The 19665-nt window shown below is 52.2% G+C and overlaps 2 protein-coding genes across 2 annotated transcripts in view; both read left to right on the forward strand.

Moving 5' to 3' along the window:
• cbwd (COBW domain containing) overlaps positions 1-19665 on the forward strand; it is a 244096-nt gene that overhangs the window by 81154 nt on the left and 143277 nt on the right. The gene's annotated exons all lie outside the window — the stretch shown is intronic.
• The window catches only part of ipo11 (importin 11), a 94056-nt gene continuing 78489 nt past the window's right edge, over positions 4099-19665 (forward strand). The window contains exons 1-4 of the mRNA XM_064296900.1: positions 4099-4236; positions 6387-6487; positions 7770-7842; positions 8304-8507. Of these exons, the coding sequence (XP_064152970.1) occupies positions 4099-4236; positions 6387-6487; positions 7770-7842; positions 8304-8507 (516 nt within the window). The remainder of the gene's footprint in view (positions 4237-6386; positions 6488-7769; positions 7843-8303; positions 8508-19665) is intronic.

Raw genomic sequence — 19665 nt, forward strand, 5'->3', positions numbered from 1 at the left:
TCTAGAGCTGAGACCAGCATAGTTTTGATTTTCCGGAACAGATTCATTTTACAAGAAGTAAGTAACTTCAAATCCTTGTACGACGCTTGCGAGACGCAAACACATTCCTTTGACTGTAAAAAATAATATTCATTTGTTTATATTATCTGCCCCTGCCAACGTGTTAGCTAGCTGCCATGAGCGTTAACGCTAGCCGTCTCTGCGTGTTGCTGCTGTGTTGTCACGTTTTTAGGAATAATAATGTCAGAAACATTTTGTGCTTTGTGTCGCGTCAATTGAAAGGCACAGTGGTGCTTAGCTACTTCGTCGGAAGGCTGTAGAGCTGGCCTGCTAGCTAGTTATGTGTGCAGTAACGCCAGCAACAACTGAGTAGATTATTCATTGGTATTTGGCTAGCAAGTGGTTTACATCTGGTTCGAGCGACGTGAGTGGGGTAGCTAACAGGGTAGCTCCGTTTCGTCTTGTTCTCAATTTGGTCGTCTGCTCAGGCACTGAAGCTCTACATATGGGGATTGGTAGAAAAATAGTTGTGTAGGTTGCTTGATAGCTGGCTAATTTAACACGCAACAAGCTTGACAAATGACCTACTGGCCAGCCTTAACAGCAAGCTTTGGTGAGCTATTTGGCGTTGACAGCTCGCCAGTTGCAAAGGTAGTCTATTGTGACATCGGACAATTGCTCAATTTCACGTCTCTTTCGTGATAGCTGACAGTATTAACTAATTACTTCCCTACGGATTCCTCGTGCTTCCAGATTTCGCCTCAGATCTCACTGCGAGGTATGAGATTCAGTGTAATTGATTGCAGGCGTCGGTCGCAGCATAATTTACATTTTTTCGGAGCTGTTAATAACGTATTATGTGTGTGGCGCTACCATTGGCACTGCTGTGGTTACATTCTTGGCGATTTGTAACTGCTTATTGTTGGAATATTGATTAACAGAACAATTTGTTGTGGCAAGATTCTTCATCAGTATCCTGTACAGTCAGCCAGTGCCCAGCCATTTGGAGAGTCAGCATGATACAGAATTGAATGCTCTTGCTTGGCACACTGGAGGTAGCTTGATCCTGTTTATTCCTGTTGATTTCTTGCTTCTGGTATGTGCATACTCTGGTTTAGTGCATACCATCACAGAAGAAACCAGTAAAGGGGGTTGATTGTAACACATGAGCACAAGATCCTGGAGCTCCAGGATAGCTTTCAGCGTTTCCCTGGTTGCTCATCAATCCCAGTCTTGGTTGCCTTGCGTGTCGTCACCAGCCTGGTGTCTGAAAGCCGGCCTGATCACACCTACGGTGAAAAGGCACAAAGGGCTAACCAGGTGCTGTGGTTTGGATGGAGAGGTGGTAGGCGTGAGCTTGTCCTGTCCTCCCGTCTTGGTAACTGGCTACACAAACCGCCTGCTTTATGTGCTTGTTTTGGCGGTGGAGGGAGAGAGAGAAGCCCCTTGCGCCATTGGAATCCACAACACTGCCGGGTTTAGTTATCCAGGTTAGGTAGTAGTTTACCAGTTCACACAACGGTCTCCTATGTGGAAAGATTTGGTGTTGAGTCTTTTCCCATGACATGACTGTTCTGCATGGGTTAGGGAAAGCAGGATGTCTGCCTTCTGAAGCAATGCAGGACGAATGTTAACTTTTACATTCGTTTGGTAGTTTGCCAGATATTTTGCTGAATAATAGTTTTGGCAGAGATGCAAATCATCCCGTTGCAACACAGTTGAGGAGTGATAGTTTTAAGATAACTTGTGGTAACTTCTTTTGCCAATATATTTCAGATATGATTCCAAATAGCCAACTTTATATTAGCAATGGAATCATGGTTTATCAGCTAAAAACAAATGCTTCTTTGCAGTGTTGTTTTTGTAAAAATGCAATAAATAATTCTGTTAGTCATGTTAAATGGCCAGCTATATCTACCATTGATCTGTGGCTGTAGCACTAGCTTGCTACATTGAGAACAAAACAACTGGAAGAGCCTGACACTGATGTATTACATAGTACGCAAGCAATTTGTGAGGCAATAATACCAATTTTGTCAGCGACACTGTTTTTTCATTCCTAAAATAAATGCTGCAATTTCCCACACAAAGTCACACAATGCAGCTCCAGTATCTTCAATATTGTAAAGTCTCATTTGTGCCAGAATTGTTGAGAGGGCTGGTTAATTAAAGTAAATATTTGAAGAAACAGTATCAGAAACAACAGGTCTTATGTAAGAACATTGTAACATTTTGCATTCCGTACCTGGGAATGTTGCTTCTATTGTTTGCTTATTTAACATTTTTCAGCATATATCAGCAATGTGCAATGATAAAAAATAAAAAAAAACATTATTGGAAATTGTTCTGGCTGTTGTTTTGTGGATCTACCACTAGATGTCAGTGTTTGTACAGGTTCAGCTTGACTCATTGCTGGTTTAGCACCCACTTCTTATTTCTGTGGAAATGCATGTTTTTGTTACGCCTGTTGGTTAAGATGTTGTTCACTCACAAAGATTTCCGAGGGTTTATCACTGACCTTGTCCTGCTCACTTTCTCCCACTGAAGACAAATTTAATACCTTCCTCTTAATCTGATCCAGCGTCTGAGTGACAGACTGCTCCATGTTTGTGCTAAGATTTGAGTAGGATTATTTAAAAGAAGGGGTAGGAAATTTCACGGTTTTCTCAACGTGATGACAAGATGATTTGTCCCTGCATAAAATTTTTTTTTTTTTGGAGCCTTAAGGCTGCATTACCGCAGCAGACCAGCTAGGTGGCACCACAGAGCTGTGTGTGTTTTGTGTTCTCAAGGGGATCGAGGACGACGGCGATGAAATACGAGCCGTTGTGTGAAATCAATCCGCTGAATGAAGTTAACCGTCTCTCCCGTTGACAGCCGTTCCAGACAAACACATTTAAAAAAGAGGAAGTGACCGTTAAGGACACAAATGTATGATGCTCCCAGGAGATAATGTGTGACTTCCGCACTATGCAGAATCATATTTTGTGAGCTACATCTGCGTATGCTACTTGCTTTGGCTTCCGAAGAATAAATGTGTCCTATCGGAGATGGGCTATTGTTTCGAAGGTCGTCATATCATGTTCTGACATCAATGTGACATATTTTTGAACTGCTTTCATGACTGTATGCCTACCTCTCTATTTCGGAGCGCTTTGCGTCACCGGGGCGAGACTTTTCGGACGCCGCGTCACGCCGCCCGCGCCCCGACTCTCTCGGCGGCCTTTGAAACGGGAGCGAGGGTGGGGGGGAGGGAGAGAGCGAGGGGGAGCAGAGGGGGGGAGTTCTCAACTTTAATCTTTCCCCAGAAGAAGAGCGGCTTTGTTCCGGGCGGAGGCTTTCATCGCGTCCGTACGTCATTTCTAAATGATTATTATTTTTTCCCTTCTGAAGGGACGCGCGCCTGCGCCAGGTTTGGCTTTTCAGAAGCTGCGTTTGTGCACAGGTGCGGCGTCGCGGCTGCGTCACGCGGCGTTCTCGCCGTCTTTGAAGCGCCGCGCCGTTCACCGCCACGGAGGCGAAGTGTTGAGTCAGAGGCGTTTCCCCCTCCTCCTCCTCCTCCTCCTCCTCCCCCCCTTCCCTCTGTATGGGCTCACACACTTCAGCCTGGCTTCCCGCAGAGTGATTTCATAAGACTCTGTGTGTGAGGGGATGCTGCGTGTTTTAAAGAGCTGACTTTGGTTTGCAGGGTCATGTGTGCGCTGAGCGCGCACCCCGATCCAAAGAGACGTGTGCAGTTTTCATTTCAAAATATCATTTTTGTCCTCAGTACAGCTGTCCGATGTACAAAACTTTATATTTGGCAGAAGCAGTTCAGGTTTTAAAAAATACTTTGCTGAAGGATAGAACGGCCCCACTTTGGATTTGAACAAGCAACCTCTGAGTTAGACGGGCAGCTTCTGTTACACAACTGTCTCCTAACCCATCTCTTTCTCTCCCCCCTCTCTCTCTCCCTCTCCCTCCCTCCCTCTCTCTCTCTCTCTCCCTCTCTCCCTCCCTCTCCCTCTCCCTCTCCCTCTCTCTCCTCTCTCTCTCTCTCTCCCCCCCCTCTCTCTCTCTCCCTCTCCCCCCCCACCCCCCCCCCCGCCCCAGGTCGTAATGGACATCCACAGTGCCAGCACGGTGGTGCTGCAGACTCTCACTCAGGCCACCAGCCAGGACACGGCCGTGCTGAAGCCGGCCGAGGAGCAGCTCCGGCAGTGGGAGACGCAGCCCGGGTTCTACTCCGTACTGCTGGTGGGGCCCTGCTGCTGCTGCTCTGTACCGCTTTGTACCGCTTTGTACCGCTCTGTACCGCTCTGTACCACCCTGTACTGCTCTGTACCACTCCTCTCTACTCCGTACTGCTGGTGGGGCCCTGCTGCTGCTGCTGCTGCTGTTCTGTACCGCTCTCTAACGATCTGTACCACACTGTACCACTCCTCTCTACTCCGTACTGCTGGTGGGGCCCTGCTGCTGCTGCTCTTTACCACTCCCTACCACTCTGTACCGCCCGTCCGTGTCACTCCACCACTCCACCACTCCGTACGCGTGGAGCTCTCGCTACTCTGTACCACTTACTCGTACCACTTTGTACCACTCAGTACCATGCTGTACCACACAAGTGACTTGTGGCTCCATGTTTGAAAAAAATGCTTGATGTTGTATTCTCCCTGAAAGTCAGCTGTGCTGTCTCTGTAGTAGTCAGTGTCCTAGTACTACAAGTCCCATAATCCCCCCTGCTCCACCATTGCTTTAGCCTCCCGGCTGCTCGCAGACCCGCACGTGAGTGGCCGGTGACGGCCTGTCGGGGTCGGGGCGCGAGCGTCCTCTGACGAAGGGCACAGGACGGCTCTCGCCCCCCCCCCATCCCCAGCCGCCCGGAGGGGGGGCCCGCTATTGGCTGCCGGCCCGTTCTCTGGGCCATCTGCCTGCGGTGGTCCGGCTAACACCCAGCAAAGTGTTTTTATCCCCCCCCCTCCCCCCGCGCGTTTGGGTCCGTTTTCACACGTTCCCAGAGAGAGCAATTAGCGTGCGTTTAGATGAAATGTTTGCGCTCGGCTACGATGGGCTACGTTTCAGCGTTTCAGAGTGGGCTCAGACGGACTGGGGCGGCTCTGCTGGAGGCGCTAGGCTAACTGCCCCGTAGCCTGCACTCGCTCTGCACCTGCGCAGGGCTGGACGTCCCGGGCCAGTCCTGGACCGAGTCCAGTCCGGCCATTAGCGTAATGCGCCCTCTCCAAAAACACCCCCCCCCTCACCCCCCCGATTGCTCGCCGTTTAGTTGATCAAAATCAGAAACTTGGACGGGAGCTCGGAGGAGGTGATATTTATGTCCTCCTGCGAACAGCTCATTTTCTTTAAGTGGAGAAGCCGGGCAAAGGCGCTACGCCATATTGCGGCGTGCCTTCTCTCTCAGCGGGGGCTACGGTGCCCGGGCGTTTACTCAGAGCGCGTGGCACCGCCCGAGCCAGATGGTCCGGTTATCCGCCCTGTTTTTGGACTGAATTATTCGTTAAGCTGAATTATTTTCAGCTGCGGCCGACAGGACGGGTTAGGGAAGAGTGTGTGTGTGTGATGGCTGGGTTTAACTACCCTAAACCCGCTCCCCTCCAGGGTGTGATTCTGCTGACCGTGCCAAACTCGGCGAATGTGTGCTTGGTTTTCGGGGACCTGGTCCCTTCTGTTTAAGGTAGCGGACATAAGGAGAGCACGGTTCGCGGTTTGATTCTGACCGGTAGAACAAACCCAGGCGAAGGTGTGAAGTTGGCGGGGTTGGCACGGTTACGGGCCCGACTTGGCGCCGCACCATCACCGCCGCGCCTCCGCCGCACTGTCCGTGCCCACGCTCGGCATGCTGGGACAGAGCCCATTGTAGCCCATCGCCAATTCCGCCATTTTCTCAATTTTTGCTGTTTTTCATCCGGAGGGCACAAGCCTTTAACCCCCCCCCACCCCCAACCCCCCCATAAAAAGGGCTGTGTGAATTGGGGGTGAGGCAGCTTTATAGCTGATGGTGTGAGTGGGGGTGTAGCTCATTTAAAGTGATTTATACTGGGCTAGGGTGTGCTTGACCCACTTTGGGTTCTGTGCTGCTTGGGGCTCTCTGTTATTCTGTTATTCAGTTGTGGATGTGTGTGTCTGTCTGCCTGTCTGTCTGTCTGCCTGTCTGCCTGTCTGTCTGTATGTCTGTCTGTCTGTCTGTCTGCCTGTCTGCCTGCCTGTCTGCCTGCCTGTCTGCCTGCCTGTCTGCCTGTCTGTCTGTCTGTCTGTCTGTGTGTCTGTCTGCCTGTCTGCCTGTCTGCCTGTCTGTCTGTCTGTCTGTCTGTCTGTATGTCTGTCTGTGTGTTTAAATTTGACCACGTTGGAGAATGCTTAGGCTCACTCTGGCGTTCTGTGTGCCGCAGAGCATCTTTAATAACCACATGCTGGACGTGAACGTGCGCTGGCTCGCCGTGCTCTACTTCAAAAACGGCATCGACCGCTACTGGAGACGAGTAGCACCACAGTGAGTCTGTCCTCTGCCTCCCTCCCTCTCTCTCCCTCTCCATCTCTCTATCTCTCTCTCTCTCTCTCTCACTCTGTCTCTCCCCCTCTATCTCTCTCTCCATCTCTCTCTCTCTCTCTCTCTCTCTCTGTCTCTCACTCTCCATCTCTCTCTCTCTCTCTCTCTCTCTCAGTCTTCTCTCTCTCTCTCTCACTCTCTGTCCCCCCTATCTCTCTCTCTCTCCATCTCTCTCTCTCTCCTCTCTCTCCATCTCTCACTCTCTCTCTTTTCCTCCACCCCTCTCTTTTTCTCTCCCCACATCCCTCTCTCATTTCTCTTTCTCCTCCACCCTTATGTCTGTACGAAAGTGACCGTTCGCTAATTTCCGATCATGTCCCCCTCGTTCCGCTAACAGAACTCAACCTGAAGAATCTCCTGTAGTTCTCTTTGACCCCCGTATGAATCTAAAAGCCCGAATTAGAATCTGAAATATCACTGGGTAGGCTGTGGCTGTGTGTAATGGGTGTCGCATTGCAGAGCTGTGACACGCTCAGTGATCCTGTTTTCGTGTGGTAATGAGGACCGCTATGCGTTTGTGGGATTTTAGGGTGCAGTCTGGGATGTTCAGTGCACATAAACGGTGTGACGGACTTTGTGGGAGGGGGTGGGGGGGTGGGGGGGTGGGGGGGTGGGGGGCTGCATGGGGGGGGTGAGCAGTTGTTCTTTTGCATATAAAACCACTTTCCTGCGTTCTGCTTTCCAAAAGCTATCAGAGAGCCGCTGGAACGGGGCATTCTGGGCCTGGCGGGAATGGCGGGAACGAGCCGCTAACCGCGCGGTAATGCTCTTTACGCGCGCGGCAGACCGCCACGCCCATTTAATTTCCTTTTGCGAAGCGGAGTTTTGGGAGACCGCTATCTGCCGGATTATTCCGTGCAGAAATGATCGTTTCGTCGCTCCTCCTTTGAGAATGGGACGAGAACCTTCTGTCCTTCTGTCTGGAACCATCTGTTTGAGACCGTCCGTCCGTCCGTCCTTCCGTCAGGCTGTCTGTCCCTCCTCAGTGAGCTCTCTGCTGGTTCAGTGCAGGGGAAGACCACTCTGAGGCACAGTCACTCCGGAGACTAGCAAGATGATCCACGCTTGCGTTCCTCCCGTTTTTACTAACCGCAGGTGGCCGTGGTTAAGTACCTGGAGTTTTCCGGAACATCCGTTGAAACTGTATTGTGGTTTTTGGTTGAGTGCGTGAAATTGTGATGTTGTGACGCGCGGTGTAAACGCGGGGCTGTTTCCTCGTCCGCAGTGCGCTGTCTGAAGAGGAGAAGACGTCACTGCGGGCCGGTCTCATCACCAACTTCAATGAGCCCGTCAACCAGGTCTGTGCCCGGATGCTGCAGCGCCCCCTGTGGGCCCCTGCTGCCATTACCTGCCATTATTACACAGAGGAGTGCCCTTACCTGCCATTATTGCACAGATGAGTTAAACTGCCAGATGTTCAAGGGGCAGGTTTGAGCTCCATAACATACACCACTGTCTGATATAGAACTGTTGGGTAACGGCTTACTCAGGGAATTCAAAGGTGTCCCACAAAAAATGTTCTGTTCTAAGTGTACCGTGGAATTTACCGTGAAACAGAGCTGTATATGCTGCACAGCCTCCGCTTTATGAGAATGCCCAGTTTCGAGAGCTGGCTTTGTGGGGTGAATATAAAGCAGCTGTAGTGTCATATAAATGTATTTTCATCAGAATCCTGAATTCCTGAGTGTGTGTGTGCGTGTGTGTATGTGAGTGTGTGTCTGCGTACCTGTTTGTGACGCTGCTCTCCCCTCCTCGGCAGATCGCCACGCAGATCGCGGTGCTGATCGCCAAGGTGGCGCGGCTGGACTGCCCGCGGCAGTGGCCCGAGCTCATCCCCATCCTGCTGGAGTCGGTCAAGGTGCAGGACGGCCTGCAGCAGCACCGTGCCCTCCTCACCTTTTACCACGTCACCAAGACCCTGTCCTCCAAGCGCCTGGCCGCCGACCGCAGGCTCTTCCAGGACGTGAGTGCAGCCAATCACAGCCGATCTGAGTCGCAGTGCGGCCAATCACAGTGTCCCAGTGTCACAGTGCGGCCAATCACAGCCAGTCACAGTGTCACAGTGCAGCCAATCACAGCCAGTCACAGTGTCACAGTGCGGCCAATCACAGCCAATCTGAGTCAGAGTGCGGCCAATCACAGCCAATCTGAGTCACAGTGCGGCCAATCACAGTGTCTCAGTGTCACAGTACGGCCAATCACAGCCAATCACAGTGTCACAGTGCGGCCAATCACAGTGTCTCAGTGTCACAGTGCAACCAATCACAGTCTTGCGTGTCATAGGCCACTTCTCAGGTCTTCCAAACCACTTTATCGGACGTTTCGGGTGAAAACCCGCCAATCACGACTGAGTTCCCAGAACACATGAAGTCACAGGAGGAGGGGCAACAGGGGTCAGGGGTCATGGGATGCTTGGTCAGTCTGGAAGGGGTCAAAGAGGACAGGGCCTAATCGAAGAGACGCTTGTGGGGCTGGGACTTATGGGGAAGAACAAACAGGGCAGGGCCCATTTGGGGAGGTGCCAGAGGGGGTGCATGGTCTAATTGGGGTGTGGCCTAATCGTGGACAGTGTTGTGATGCTAGCATAGAGGGAGGGGCCTTATGGGGCTGGCCTGCTTACTAAAATAGCTGGTTTAAAACTTTCACCATTTAAAGGTCATTTATTTAATGCTATTCTGAAAGCAAGAGTACTCATTTGCCTCCTGACGTTTTTCCTGTTTCCAAAAAAGTAAATAAATAAATAAAATAAACGCACTCTTGTCCAAGGATACTTACATAACCGTATGTTTGCCGCGTTTCTCCATGGAGATGGCTGAACGTTTCCCACTTTCGCGTTCAGGTTCAACACCGAGCTCAAGGGCGTCGTCGTGACTGGCGCTGGACGCCGCGTCCTGGCGCGCTGTCATCGAGCTCTTGGCTCGCCGGTGGGCTGAAGGGCTTCGATAATGAGGTGTTAGGGGTGATGGGGAAAGGGTGCAGAACTTATGAAAATCCCCCCCTGAGGCCACACAGCCCTCTCAGAGACCAAACATGACACCGGACTTGTGCTGACTGCTGCAGTACCGTCTGTCGGCCACTGGGTGGTGCTGTGTTGCTGTGTGCCTGTGTGCTCTGGCGGCTGGAGCAGCACCCCTTCCCCCCCTTGCGTGTTTGTGTGTGTGTCTGTGTGTGTGTGTGCGTGTGTGTGTGTGTGTGTGTGTGCGTGTGTGTGTGTGTGTGTGTTTCTAAGACAGACTGAGCCTCCCTGTGTGCTGGTTATCATCAAAAAACATTGTGTGACGCTGACTGGCGTGAAGATATTTCCTATATTCTGCTTACTGGGTATATTCAGCCCTCTGTGTTTGGGAAAGCACTTTATGTTATTACTGATATACTTTTATGTTTTTCCAAGTTTACAAAGCGCTTTTGGTCTAAGCAGGGAGCTGCTCTCTAGGCTAGTACGTTTTAAAACGGGGAAAATTTAATTAGGATCGAAATTCTTAAAATGCTATAAGCTTTATGGAGTTTTTTGAATGGTGAGAAGCGTGGGGGTGTTGGGGAGTCGGGGGGGGGGGGGGTGGCTTCGTTACTTCAGAGAATGGCAAGCTCCTGCGGGAGTCTCTCGGCTGGGTTCCTCCTCTCCCAAAATCCTTCAAAGTCCTTAAATTTAGGGGAAATAAACATTCAAGGTTCTGAAAATTTTAGTATTTTTGGAATTTTCCATTTCCCAGATGTGCTTTAAAGCGGCAGTGTCTTTTGGCAGCAGTCTTGAACAGCGAGCTTCGCCTTTCAGTTTTAGGTGAAACCCTTTTAAACTGATCCAGGGTCAGCATCCGCGTTCGTCTCAAAGCGGTCTGAGGTTCAGACTGGCGTTTAACGAGCAGTTCCTGGCAGAGCGGGGCGCTGATACAATTTTAATATCGATTTATCGATTGGCCAGGTGTAGCTGGAACGCCACGGACAACCTGAGCCTGACTGAACACGGGGTTCTGCGGAGAGGCTCGGCCCGGCCCGGCCAAGGGCTTCGCTCCGCGCTTTCCAAAGTTCGTCCGGTTCCTTTCTCTCACGCGGGGAAGCGGCGGTGCGAACGAACGAACGCGCCGGACGGCTTCACGCAGTCCTGGCTCTGATTGGCTGATAGGAATGCGCGCTGGTTGCCAGGAGACTGGCGCTCTGTAACGGCCCAGCAACCTCACGCTCGTTAAAATGATATTTTACTCTGACGGAGTGCATTTTACTCTGGAGGAATACATTTTACTCTGACGGAGTACATTTTACTCTCCACCGAGTAAACACCGCGCGACACTTGTCTCAGTGCACGGGCCGGTGTTGTTAGGGACGTTTTATATTTTGGCAAAACCTCGACTGCCTTTTGAGCAACGCACACTCACAGAGTGTTCCTTCGTGAATTGGGTCCTTGGCTGGGAAACTTTTTGGAATTGCTTGGCTTGGTGGTTCTCAAACTCGGTCTTGTGAGCCCCCCTGTGTACGCTAGTTTTCCTTCCAGCCGCAATAGCAATACCAGAATTTTAGCAAGCTGTCCATTTTTCTTAATTAGTCATTTTTCATATTTTGAGATATTATTTACCCTGTTAAGCCACAATACCTGTCTATGCCATGAGAAATAGAAGTCCAATATTCACGTTGTGCTTATTGTGCTGTATTGTGAGTGATCGCATAAAAAATAAAAACAACTTTAAGCTGATCGAATCAAAGACTGAGATGGATCAGTAGGCCCCTAGCTGATGAAAATGTAGACGCCGTGGCCACTAACCATTTGGCACATAATGAAGAATTAAATGAGAAAGCAAACGATAACGAGCCAAACTTGCATTGTGTTGAGAAGTTTCGGGGGGGGGGGGGGGAAAGGATGGATCGCATGCCAAAGAGCTTAATTTGAGCGGAGTGACTGTTGCGAAGACCAGCGTACACGCGGGTCCTCACAGCCCAGGTCGAGAACCACAGGCCGAGCGTGACGAAGGGCCATTGTGTGTCCCGTCGAGGGGGTGCTGGGCCAACCTTTCTCCGCACTCCCTCGCTCTCTCTGTTTTGCACTTTGCAGAAAGTGTACTGAACCGATCGATACGCAATTAAAAAAATGTTTCTTTGGACGCTCGGGCGTTTTTTTGAGCGGAGGGATTGTGAGGTTTATCCTCATCGTCGGGTCAGCTTCTGTGGGATTGGTTTTTTTTTTGTGCCTGATTTTCTTTTTTTTGGGAGGATGGTGTTGGGGGGGGGGGTCAGCTTTGATCCAGTCCCCAGGAGATCCAGCTGGGTCCAGCTCTTGGATCTGCAGTAGGAAAAGTCTGAGCTCTGGCAGGTCAATCCAGCCAATGGGGAGACAGCTGGCCAATGCTTGAGATTGTTCTAGATGGAATGGCTGCTTAGCTTCAGCGGTTAGCCCTGAGAAGGGTGCAGGGTGGTGTGACTGCTTAGCTTCAGCGGTTAGCCCTGAGAAGGGTGCAGGGTGGTGTGGCTGCTTAGCTTCAGCAGTTAGCCCTGAGAAGGGTACAGGGTGGTGTGGCTGCTTAGCTTCAGCAGTTAGCCCTGAGAAGGGTACAGGGTGGTATGACTGCTTAGCTTCAGCAGTTAGCCCTGAGAAGGGTACAGGGTGGTATGGCTGGTGGCTGAGGTTGGAGGGAGGAGGGAGGGGGAGAGAGGAAGAGGGATGTCTCTGTGGAGAGAGTCTCTCTGATCGTTTGTGATTGACTGGCATGATGAAAGGCGGAATCGTGCGCTTTCATCATGCACGCCGACGCGCGTCAGACCGGGGGGGAGGGCGTCAGACTGGGGGTGAGGGGTCAGACGGAGGAGGGCGTCAGACTGAGGGGGAGGGCGTCAGACCGAGGAGGAGGGCGTCAGACCGGGGAGGGCGTCAGACCGAGGAGGAGGGCGTCTGGCGGTGGGTTGGTGCTGGAGTTCTTCGGGTGCTTTGGTGTTGAGGGCCTTTGTAGACGTTCGGCGCCGTTGGCTGACTGGGACCAGCTGCAATCTCGCCAAAATCTGGCGTGACCTTGGATGTGCCCCCCTCCGCTTCCTGCCCCCCTCCCCGTCCCCCTCCCCTCCCTGCCCCCCTCCCCGTCCCCCTCCCCCTGCCCCGCAGGTTCTCACTCTCCAACGCCCCGCTCACAATTCCAGCTGGTGAAATGCTTTTAAAAACACCGTTTCCCACAATGCATCTGCAGATGCGATTTTGAAGTTATGACAAGACGTAGACGACGCCATTGTTTCGGAGAACTGGCCGTTCGGACTGTTACGGCTTGGCCTGTACCTGCGGTCTAACACAGGGGTGCACACCAGCACCCGCTCACGACTCAGCCGAGGAGCGACAGCTGAGTTCACACTGGGGTGCGACATAGCTCAGGAGGTAAGACCGATTGTCTGGCAGTCGGAGGGTTGCCGGTTCAAACCCCGCCCTGGGCATGTCGAAGTGTCCTTGAGCAAGACCCCCAACCCCTAACCCCTAACTGCTCTGGCGAATGAGAGGCATCGATTGTAAAGCGCTTTGGATAAAAGCGCTGTATAAATGCAGTCCATTTACCATTTACACTGTGATTGACTTTTTATTCCCGCGTTCGCGGCTAACACGGGGTGATTGTGTGAGAGATGGCGGGCAGCGTTGCTAAGGGGACGGTTGCTGCGATTGTTCAGGACCCGTGCGGGTCGTCGTAGCGACGCCGTCGCTGGGAGAGGTCGGCGTGTCGGCGGAAATCACCGGCGCGCGGTATCGTCTGCATCTGCGCCCGGCGCCCGGGGGGGGGGGTGGGGGGTGGGGGTTGTACGGGAGTTTAATATCGGCTCTGATAGGCCGCTTGTTGCGCTCCGCGCCGACCACCTCTCCCACCGCCACACCGCCGACCTTTCGCCCTGCGGCTTCTGACCGCCTCCGCGCCGCTGACGACGACGCAGCCTCTGCAGTCCGTCGCCGTGGCGACGCGCCTGGCTGACCGCCTCTGTCCTGCTCCTCCCGTCCTGCCGGCCTGCGCTGCCGCGCCCTGCCCTGCCCTGCCCTGCCCTGCCCTGCCCTGCCCTTCCCTGCGCCCCTGCCCTGCCCTGCCCTGCTCCCCTGCCCTGCCCTGCCCTGCCCTGCTGGGCTGCGGCGGCTCTGAATGGGCGGAGGGTTCGCGTGAGGACAGCGCGGACGCCTCGCTGGGTTTAGCGACGTGCTTTCTGTTAGCCTGGTCAGCCCGGCCAGGCTCTGAGTGTCTAAGAGCGCGTGTGTGTGTGTGTGTGTCAAGAGAGAGAGTGGTGTGTGTGGTGGTGATGTGGTGGTGGTGAGTGTGAGTGAGTGAGTGGTGAGTGTGAGTGTGTGTCAGAGAGGAGGAGTGAGGAGTGAGTGTGAGTGGTGTGTGTGTGAGTGTGAGTGTGTGATGATGTGAGAGAGAGAGAGAGAGTGAGTGAGTGAGTGTGTGGTGTGGTGGTGGTGTGTGTGTGGAGAGTGGGTGGTTGTCAGAGAGAGAGAAGAAATGAGACACACACACGCACACACACACACAGATCAGGATGTGCTGTGAAACAGACACACCTGTGGGCGGGGAGTCACAGGCTGCTGCTCGCCTGCTCCACCAGGGGGCGACGAGGATCCATCCTGCCTGCTCACAGGTGGCAGCTCTCATTAATCATGATTATGACTTTAAATATGCATGAAATGTGAGGCCAAAAGGGAAATGCATATTAATGCTCTGTCATGTGACAGGTGTTCCACTCCTCTGTGACGTTGCTTTGCGCTTTCAAGACAACTTCCCCTTGGAGTCGGTCATACGTCTTAAACGTACATATTTATGTGTGTGTGTGTGTGTGTGTGTGTGTGTGCGTGTGTGTGTGTGTGTGAATGTGAGTGTGTGCGTAATCGTGTGTGTGTGTTTGTAGTGTGTAGTGTGTGTGTGTGTTTATGTGTGTGTGTGTGTGCTTGTGGGTGTGTTGTGTGAGTGTAGTGTGTGTGTGTGTGTGTGTGTGCGTGTGTGTGTGTGTTGTAGTGTGTAGTGTGTGTGTGTGTTATGTGTGTGTGTGTGTGCTTGTGGGTGTGTTTGCGTGTGAGTGTGTATGTGTGTTTGAGTGTGTGTGTGAGTGAGTGTGTGCATGTGTCTGTATGTGTGTGTGTTAGTGTGTTAGTGTGTGTGTGAGTGTGTGCATGTGTCTGTATGCGTGTGTGTGTGAGTGTGTGTGTGTGTGTGTGAGTGTGTGTGGGTGCCCCTGTGTTAGTGGCTCAGGGTTTGGGGGTGGGGTAGTAGGTGTGCTGATTGAGGGGTTAGCGGTTTTTAAAGAGTGAGATTTGACACGGGGCGGTGGGGCGGTGTGGCGGTGGGGCGGTGGGGCGGTGGGGCGGTGTGGCGGTGTGGCGGCCGATGCTGGCACTCAAACCGTCCTGGCGGGCAAATTGCTTCCGAATCAGCGTCTGAACTCAGTTAGAGAGACTTCTCACTGAGAGATTGAGTTTCAGAGTGGCTGAAAGAGAGGAGGAGGGAGGGAGGGAGGGAGGGAGGGAGCGAGGAGAGGTTTTCATTATCGGCCAATATTGGCAGCTGGCTGTTCTGTGTCAACATTTTTCCACACGGTGCGATGACTATAGCTGCTGACTATCTAACCTTGTCGATGCCAAGGGTTTGTTGAAGTACACACACTCTCTCTCTCTCTCTCTCTCTCTCTCTCTCTCTCTCTCTCTCTCTCTCTCGAGCGCACCGTAGTGTGTGCATGCGAGATAGGCTTTTCCTGTCAGCTGCCATGTTTTTTTCTTTCTGCTAAAGCAACTTTTACTAGCGCCTAATATACTAGTGTGCAAAAGGCGGAATCGAGCGACTAGACAAGAAAGATATGTTAGGGCCGTCGAATGGTAAGCCAGATCTTTGTTGTTCTCCCTAATTGTGTAATATAAACTGGGGCTATGACTTAGCCTTAACCCCCCTCCCCGCCACGCTCAAACTGCAGTACCCTAAAAGGGGCGCAGGCCCAGAACCAATTAGGGAACTGGACGTTTACCAGGAAGCAGAAAAACACAAACTGATTTCATTGCTCCCCGTTTTCACATTCCCCTCCTGTCATCTCGCCCATGGTCCCCCCCCCCCCCCATAACTCCACCCACCCCCCACTTTTTCATTTGCATATGCAAATTACGGAAAAGCCCATTATCTGCAAGTCCAGTTTTACTCTCTGTTCGGTGAGTTAGTTTCGTGAACGTACCGACGCATCTGATTGGGCCTTTTCATGCCCCTGCGCTGTTACCCCCTCTGCTCCCCCGCCCCCCCCACTTCACACCTCTCACACACAGTTAGTCAGAGCGCCCAGAGTGCACTCAGCACTGACTGCGTGAAAGAAATGCCGCATCCTTCAAAAGACGCTCTGCTAGTCTCTGAGTCACTAATGTGAATTTTACGAATGTCAGAGATTCTTTTTTTTTTTTGTGAGGGCGGGGGGGAGGGGTGGGGCTGTGAAAACTACCGTTTGTACTCGAACAGTTCTTGATTTATCGTCAAGTTTTCGGTAGTTGTGAGAGAACCGTGCCGTGTATTTCTTGGCTGGCTGGACCCTCCCTGGAGAATCGCTTGTTTGTCTCTGAATCTCAGTCAGGGCCGGCCGTAGCGTAGCGTAGCGTAGCCGCGATGGCTAATCCGTTACACACCTAACGCCCGAGCGCTCAGCGGCGACTCTCATCCCGGAGAGGCTCGGCGAGGAGTCTGACGCCAGCCGCGTCGACGCCGCCCGGCTCGGCAAACTCAGAGAGGAGGGCGCCTCCTCTCGAGAATTAAAGAGAACGAGGCGGGGGGAAACGCAAACAGCCCCGCGTCGCAACAAAATATGAAGGTCTTTAATTCTCTGTGGGGGTTGGGGGTTGGGGCGGGGGGGGTGGGGGGGGGTTTGGTTGCGGCTCCGTGGAGAAAAATCCATTTCCTGTTTACGAAGCGAAGCCCGGGCGCGCGGAGGGTGCGCGCGGCTCGGGAAATGTCAAGCAGCCTGCCTCTTTAATCTCAGCGGAGGGAGGGAAGGAAGGAGGGAGCGAGAGGGAGAGGAAGAGAGAGAGAGAGAGAGCCGAGCTTTAAAGGAGTAACAGCGCGCATCGCAGAGAGCAGATTAAGAACACTACGGGGTCCATGAAAGTTCTCCTGCGTGCTTCCTGAATAATAAGATGCCCAACTTGGGGGGCGGGGGGTAGGGGGGGGCGGGGGCGGTTGGGGGGTGATAAAAATAGAATATGGCGTATCTCTCTAACGATGCGGAATTAGGTATTCATTTATGCGGGCCCGAGTTTTGGGGATGGAACGGGCTGAAGTGCTGACCACTGTGGGGATTAATTGAAGCGGTCGGGACAGCGGCTGAATCATCGCAGCGAGCGTTCTGAGTGGGAGAGGGGAAGGGAGGAAAGGATGGATGTAGAGAGAGAGAGAGAGGGAGGGAGGGAGGGAGGGAGGGAGGTTGAGTGCGGAGGATAGAGAGAGAGAGAGAGAGAGAACGAAAGTGGTAGATGCGTGGAGAGGACCCTGTGGAGAAAGACGGGAAGAAAGGTGAAGAGATGTAGAGAGTACCGAGTGAGTGATGGAGAGAGAGAAAAAAAGGGAGAGAATTGCTGAGGGAGGGAGGGAGAGGGAGGGAGAAAGAGAGCAAAAAGAGAGGAATGTAGAGAGAGATAAATGCAGAGAGAAATTTGACAGCTACAGCTGCATGGGGCAAAGGCATTTCCTGCAGAGGAGACAGAGAGAGAGTGAGAGACAGAGGGAGGAAAGAGGGAGGAGAGTGGTCCCCTGGCAATGAACACAGCTGCCCATCACAGCTTGTGGGAGACTGATACTCATCCTCATCCCTCCATCCATCCCCCCCCCCCCCCCCCCCATTCGTCAGAGAAGACTCCGGAAACGCTCCCCTAATCTCGCTGGGTTTTTATGAAAGCTCACACACCATTACCGTGGTCCTCAGTCCTGGTCCCGGAGAGCAGCAGGACCTGCTGGCCTCTGCTGCTGTTCGGCAGCGGAGCAGCGCCCCTGTTGATTTGATAGAGCGGTTGATTGTGAGGCTAACTCAGGTCACCTGGTTTCTGCATCGCCCATCTTGAGGCGAAAACAAAAAAAACCAAAAAAACGGCTGACTCTGCGGCTCCTCAGCACCAGGGTTCAGGATCCCCTGTGCCAACGCTGGGGCTTAACGTTGCACGTTCAGTAACCGTTTACAAACGGTGGCGATTTGCTCGCTAACGATGTTGTGCTTTGGGGATGCGTGATCTTTCTCTGCCTGCCAGTTGAGTTTTTAATTGAAATTTAATCGAGAGAGAGAGAGAGAGAGAGGTGGATAATGGGGATTGGGAGCGAGAGCGGGGCAGAGGGAGGGAGATGGGATCGGGAAGCCGGCCCGTGGATGCGCTCCGACGTCCCCCACGATGCCCTGCGGGTGGCGTGAGCTGCCGGAGATGGGATGTCGGGAAAAGGCACCTTGACTCTGAGCCTATCCGTGAAGGACGTGGCCAAGTTTCCAGGGTTACCGACTCTCGGAAAGTGTGCCGTGGCGCACCGAGTCGTCAGAGAGGAGTTTCGATAATTTAAATGTAAATTACGCTATTTTAATTCTGGGCGAGAGAGAGGCCTGACCTTGTAGGTTCATAGCAGCGCTGAATTCCAGAGCGGGTGAAACGTGTTCTCACGCTCCCACGATGCAACGCTGGTTTTGGGCTACAGTTTCTTAACGGAACTTTGAGCACGTATTAAAACTCAAGGACTTTTTCGTTTTTGCATTTTCGATTGCTTTTTTTCGACATTCGGGGGGGGGGGGGCACCGGCCTCAGGCTCGATTTGGGGAATCCACGCGGCCGCCCGGGACAAACGTGATTGCTCTTGCTCTTGAATGTTTGGACACAGATACCATTTGTCGTTTTTTTGGTGCGGCACTTGGAAGGCTGCGATTGATTTCATTTTTATTTATAACGATAAACGAAATGGATTGCGTTTGTAGCCGACTTTTTAACGAGCGGTCTGAATAACCGTCACGCGGTTGATGGTTATTTAGTGGTTCAGCCCGTTTCCTTTCTCCATTAGCGGGTAATTACACTGTCAAACGAATGTGGGGCATGACACAAATAACCCCTCCCCCCACCACCACCCCCCCCCCCCCTTCATTAACAGGGTGTAGTTTTAACAGTGATCTTCTCCGCCCCCAGTCCCAGTGCTTCATGGGAATATGAGTAACGAGGAGATGTTTGGTGACTACGAAAATGTTTGTAAAAGTACAGCGCACGCTGGGCACACAAGAAGGTTTTTGCCCACATATTTACACTTCTGGTAATGAAATGCAGCCCTCGGTCTCCGTTTTGACTTCTGAAACAGTCTCCGACACCAACAAAGTGCAGTCAGGTGCTGCTTTTCTATTGCCCTTAGTCCACTGCCCCAGCCCACAGCGCTACCTGGCTTCTAGGAGGGAAATAGCCCTTTTTGAAAACTTTCATTTCAATAACGTAAGCAGAGCATAATGATTTTGTAGCATCCGAAATGTCAGCGGAGTTGTAAATGTAATTAAGAATGACCTCAGGAAAGGCCACAGTAAAATAGTAATAAACATCACTGATATGATTAATTGTCCTTCCTGTTGGGTCTCCCAGTGCTGATGCCCTTGCAGTGCGATATTTACACTGAAAGCTGGGTGGGAACGGGGGTCGGGTGTGTGTTACTCAAATATTTGATCATCAGGAGCCTGAGAATATGTGAATATCAGATTAGAAATGATCAAAATGAAGATCTACACTACGAAGTGAAGTTTCTTTTGAAGCCACAGCGTTGGTGTACAGGGAGTTGATACATGAAACTGAAACAGAGAGATGTGGACCAGTCATCAGGTGCTTAATTAGCTGTCAGGAAGGTTTATGGTCATTAAACCTTTATTTTTCTCTAAACAGCATGTGGATCAAACGTGTGCTTTTACAGGGATGCTTGTGTGGGTGTGTGTATGTGCGTATGTTTGCACGCGCGTGTGTGTCTGTGTGTGATCTGCCTTATAAAGTGTGTGTGTGTGTGCGTGTGCGGAAATGTTTGTGCGCATGTGTGCTTCTGTATGAGTGTGTGTGTGTGCGTGTGTGTGTGTGTGAGTGTGCGTGTGCGTGTGCGTGCGTGTGCGTGCGTGTGTGCGCGTGCGTGTGCGCGCGTGTGTGTGTATGTGTGTGCATGTGTGTG

The sequence above is a fragment of the Anguilla rostrata genome, chromosome 10, assembly GCF_018555375.3.
Source record: "Anguilla rostrata isolate EN2019 chromosome 10, ASM1855537v3, whole genome shotgun sequence".
Lineage (NCBI taxonomy): Eukaryota > Metazoa > Chordata > Actinopteri > Anguilliformes > Anguillidae > Anguilla > Anguilla rostrata.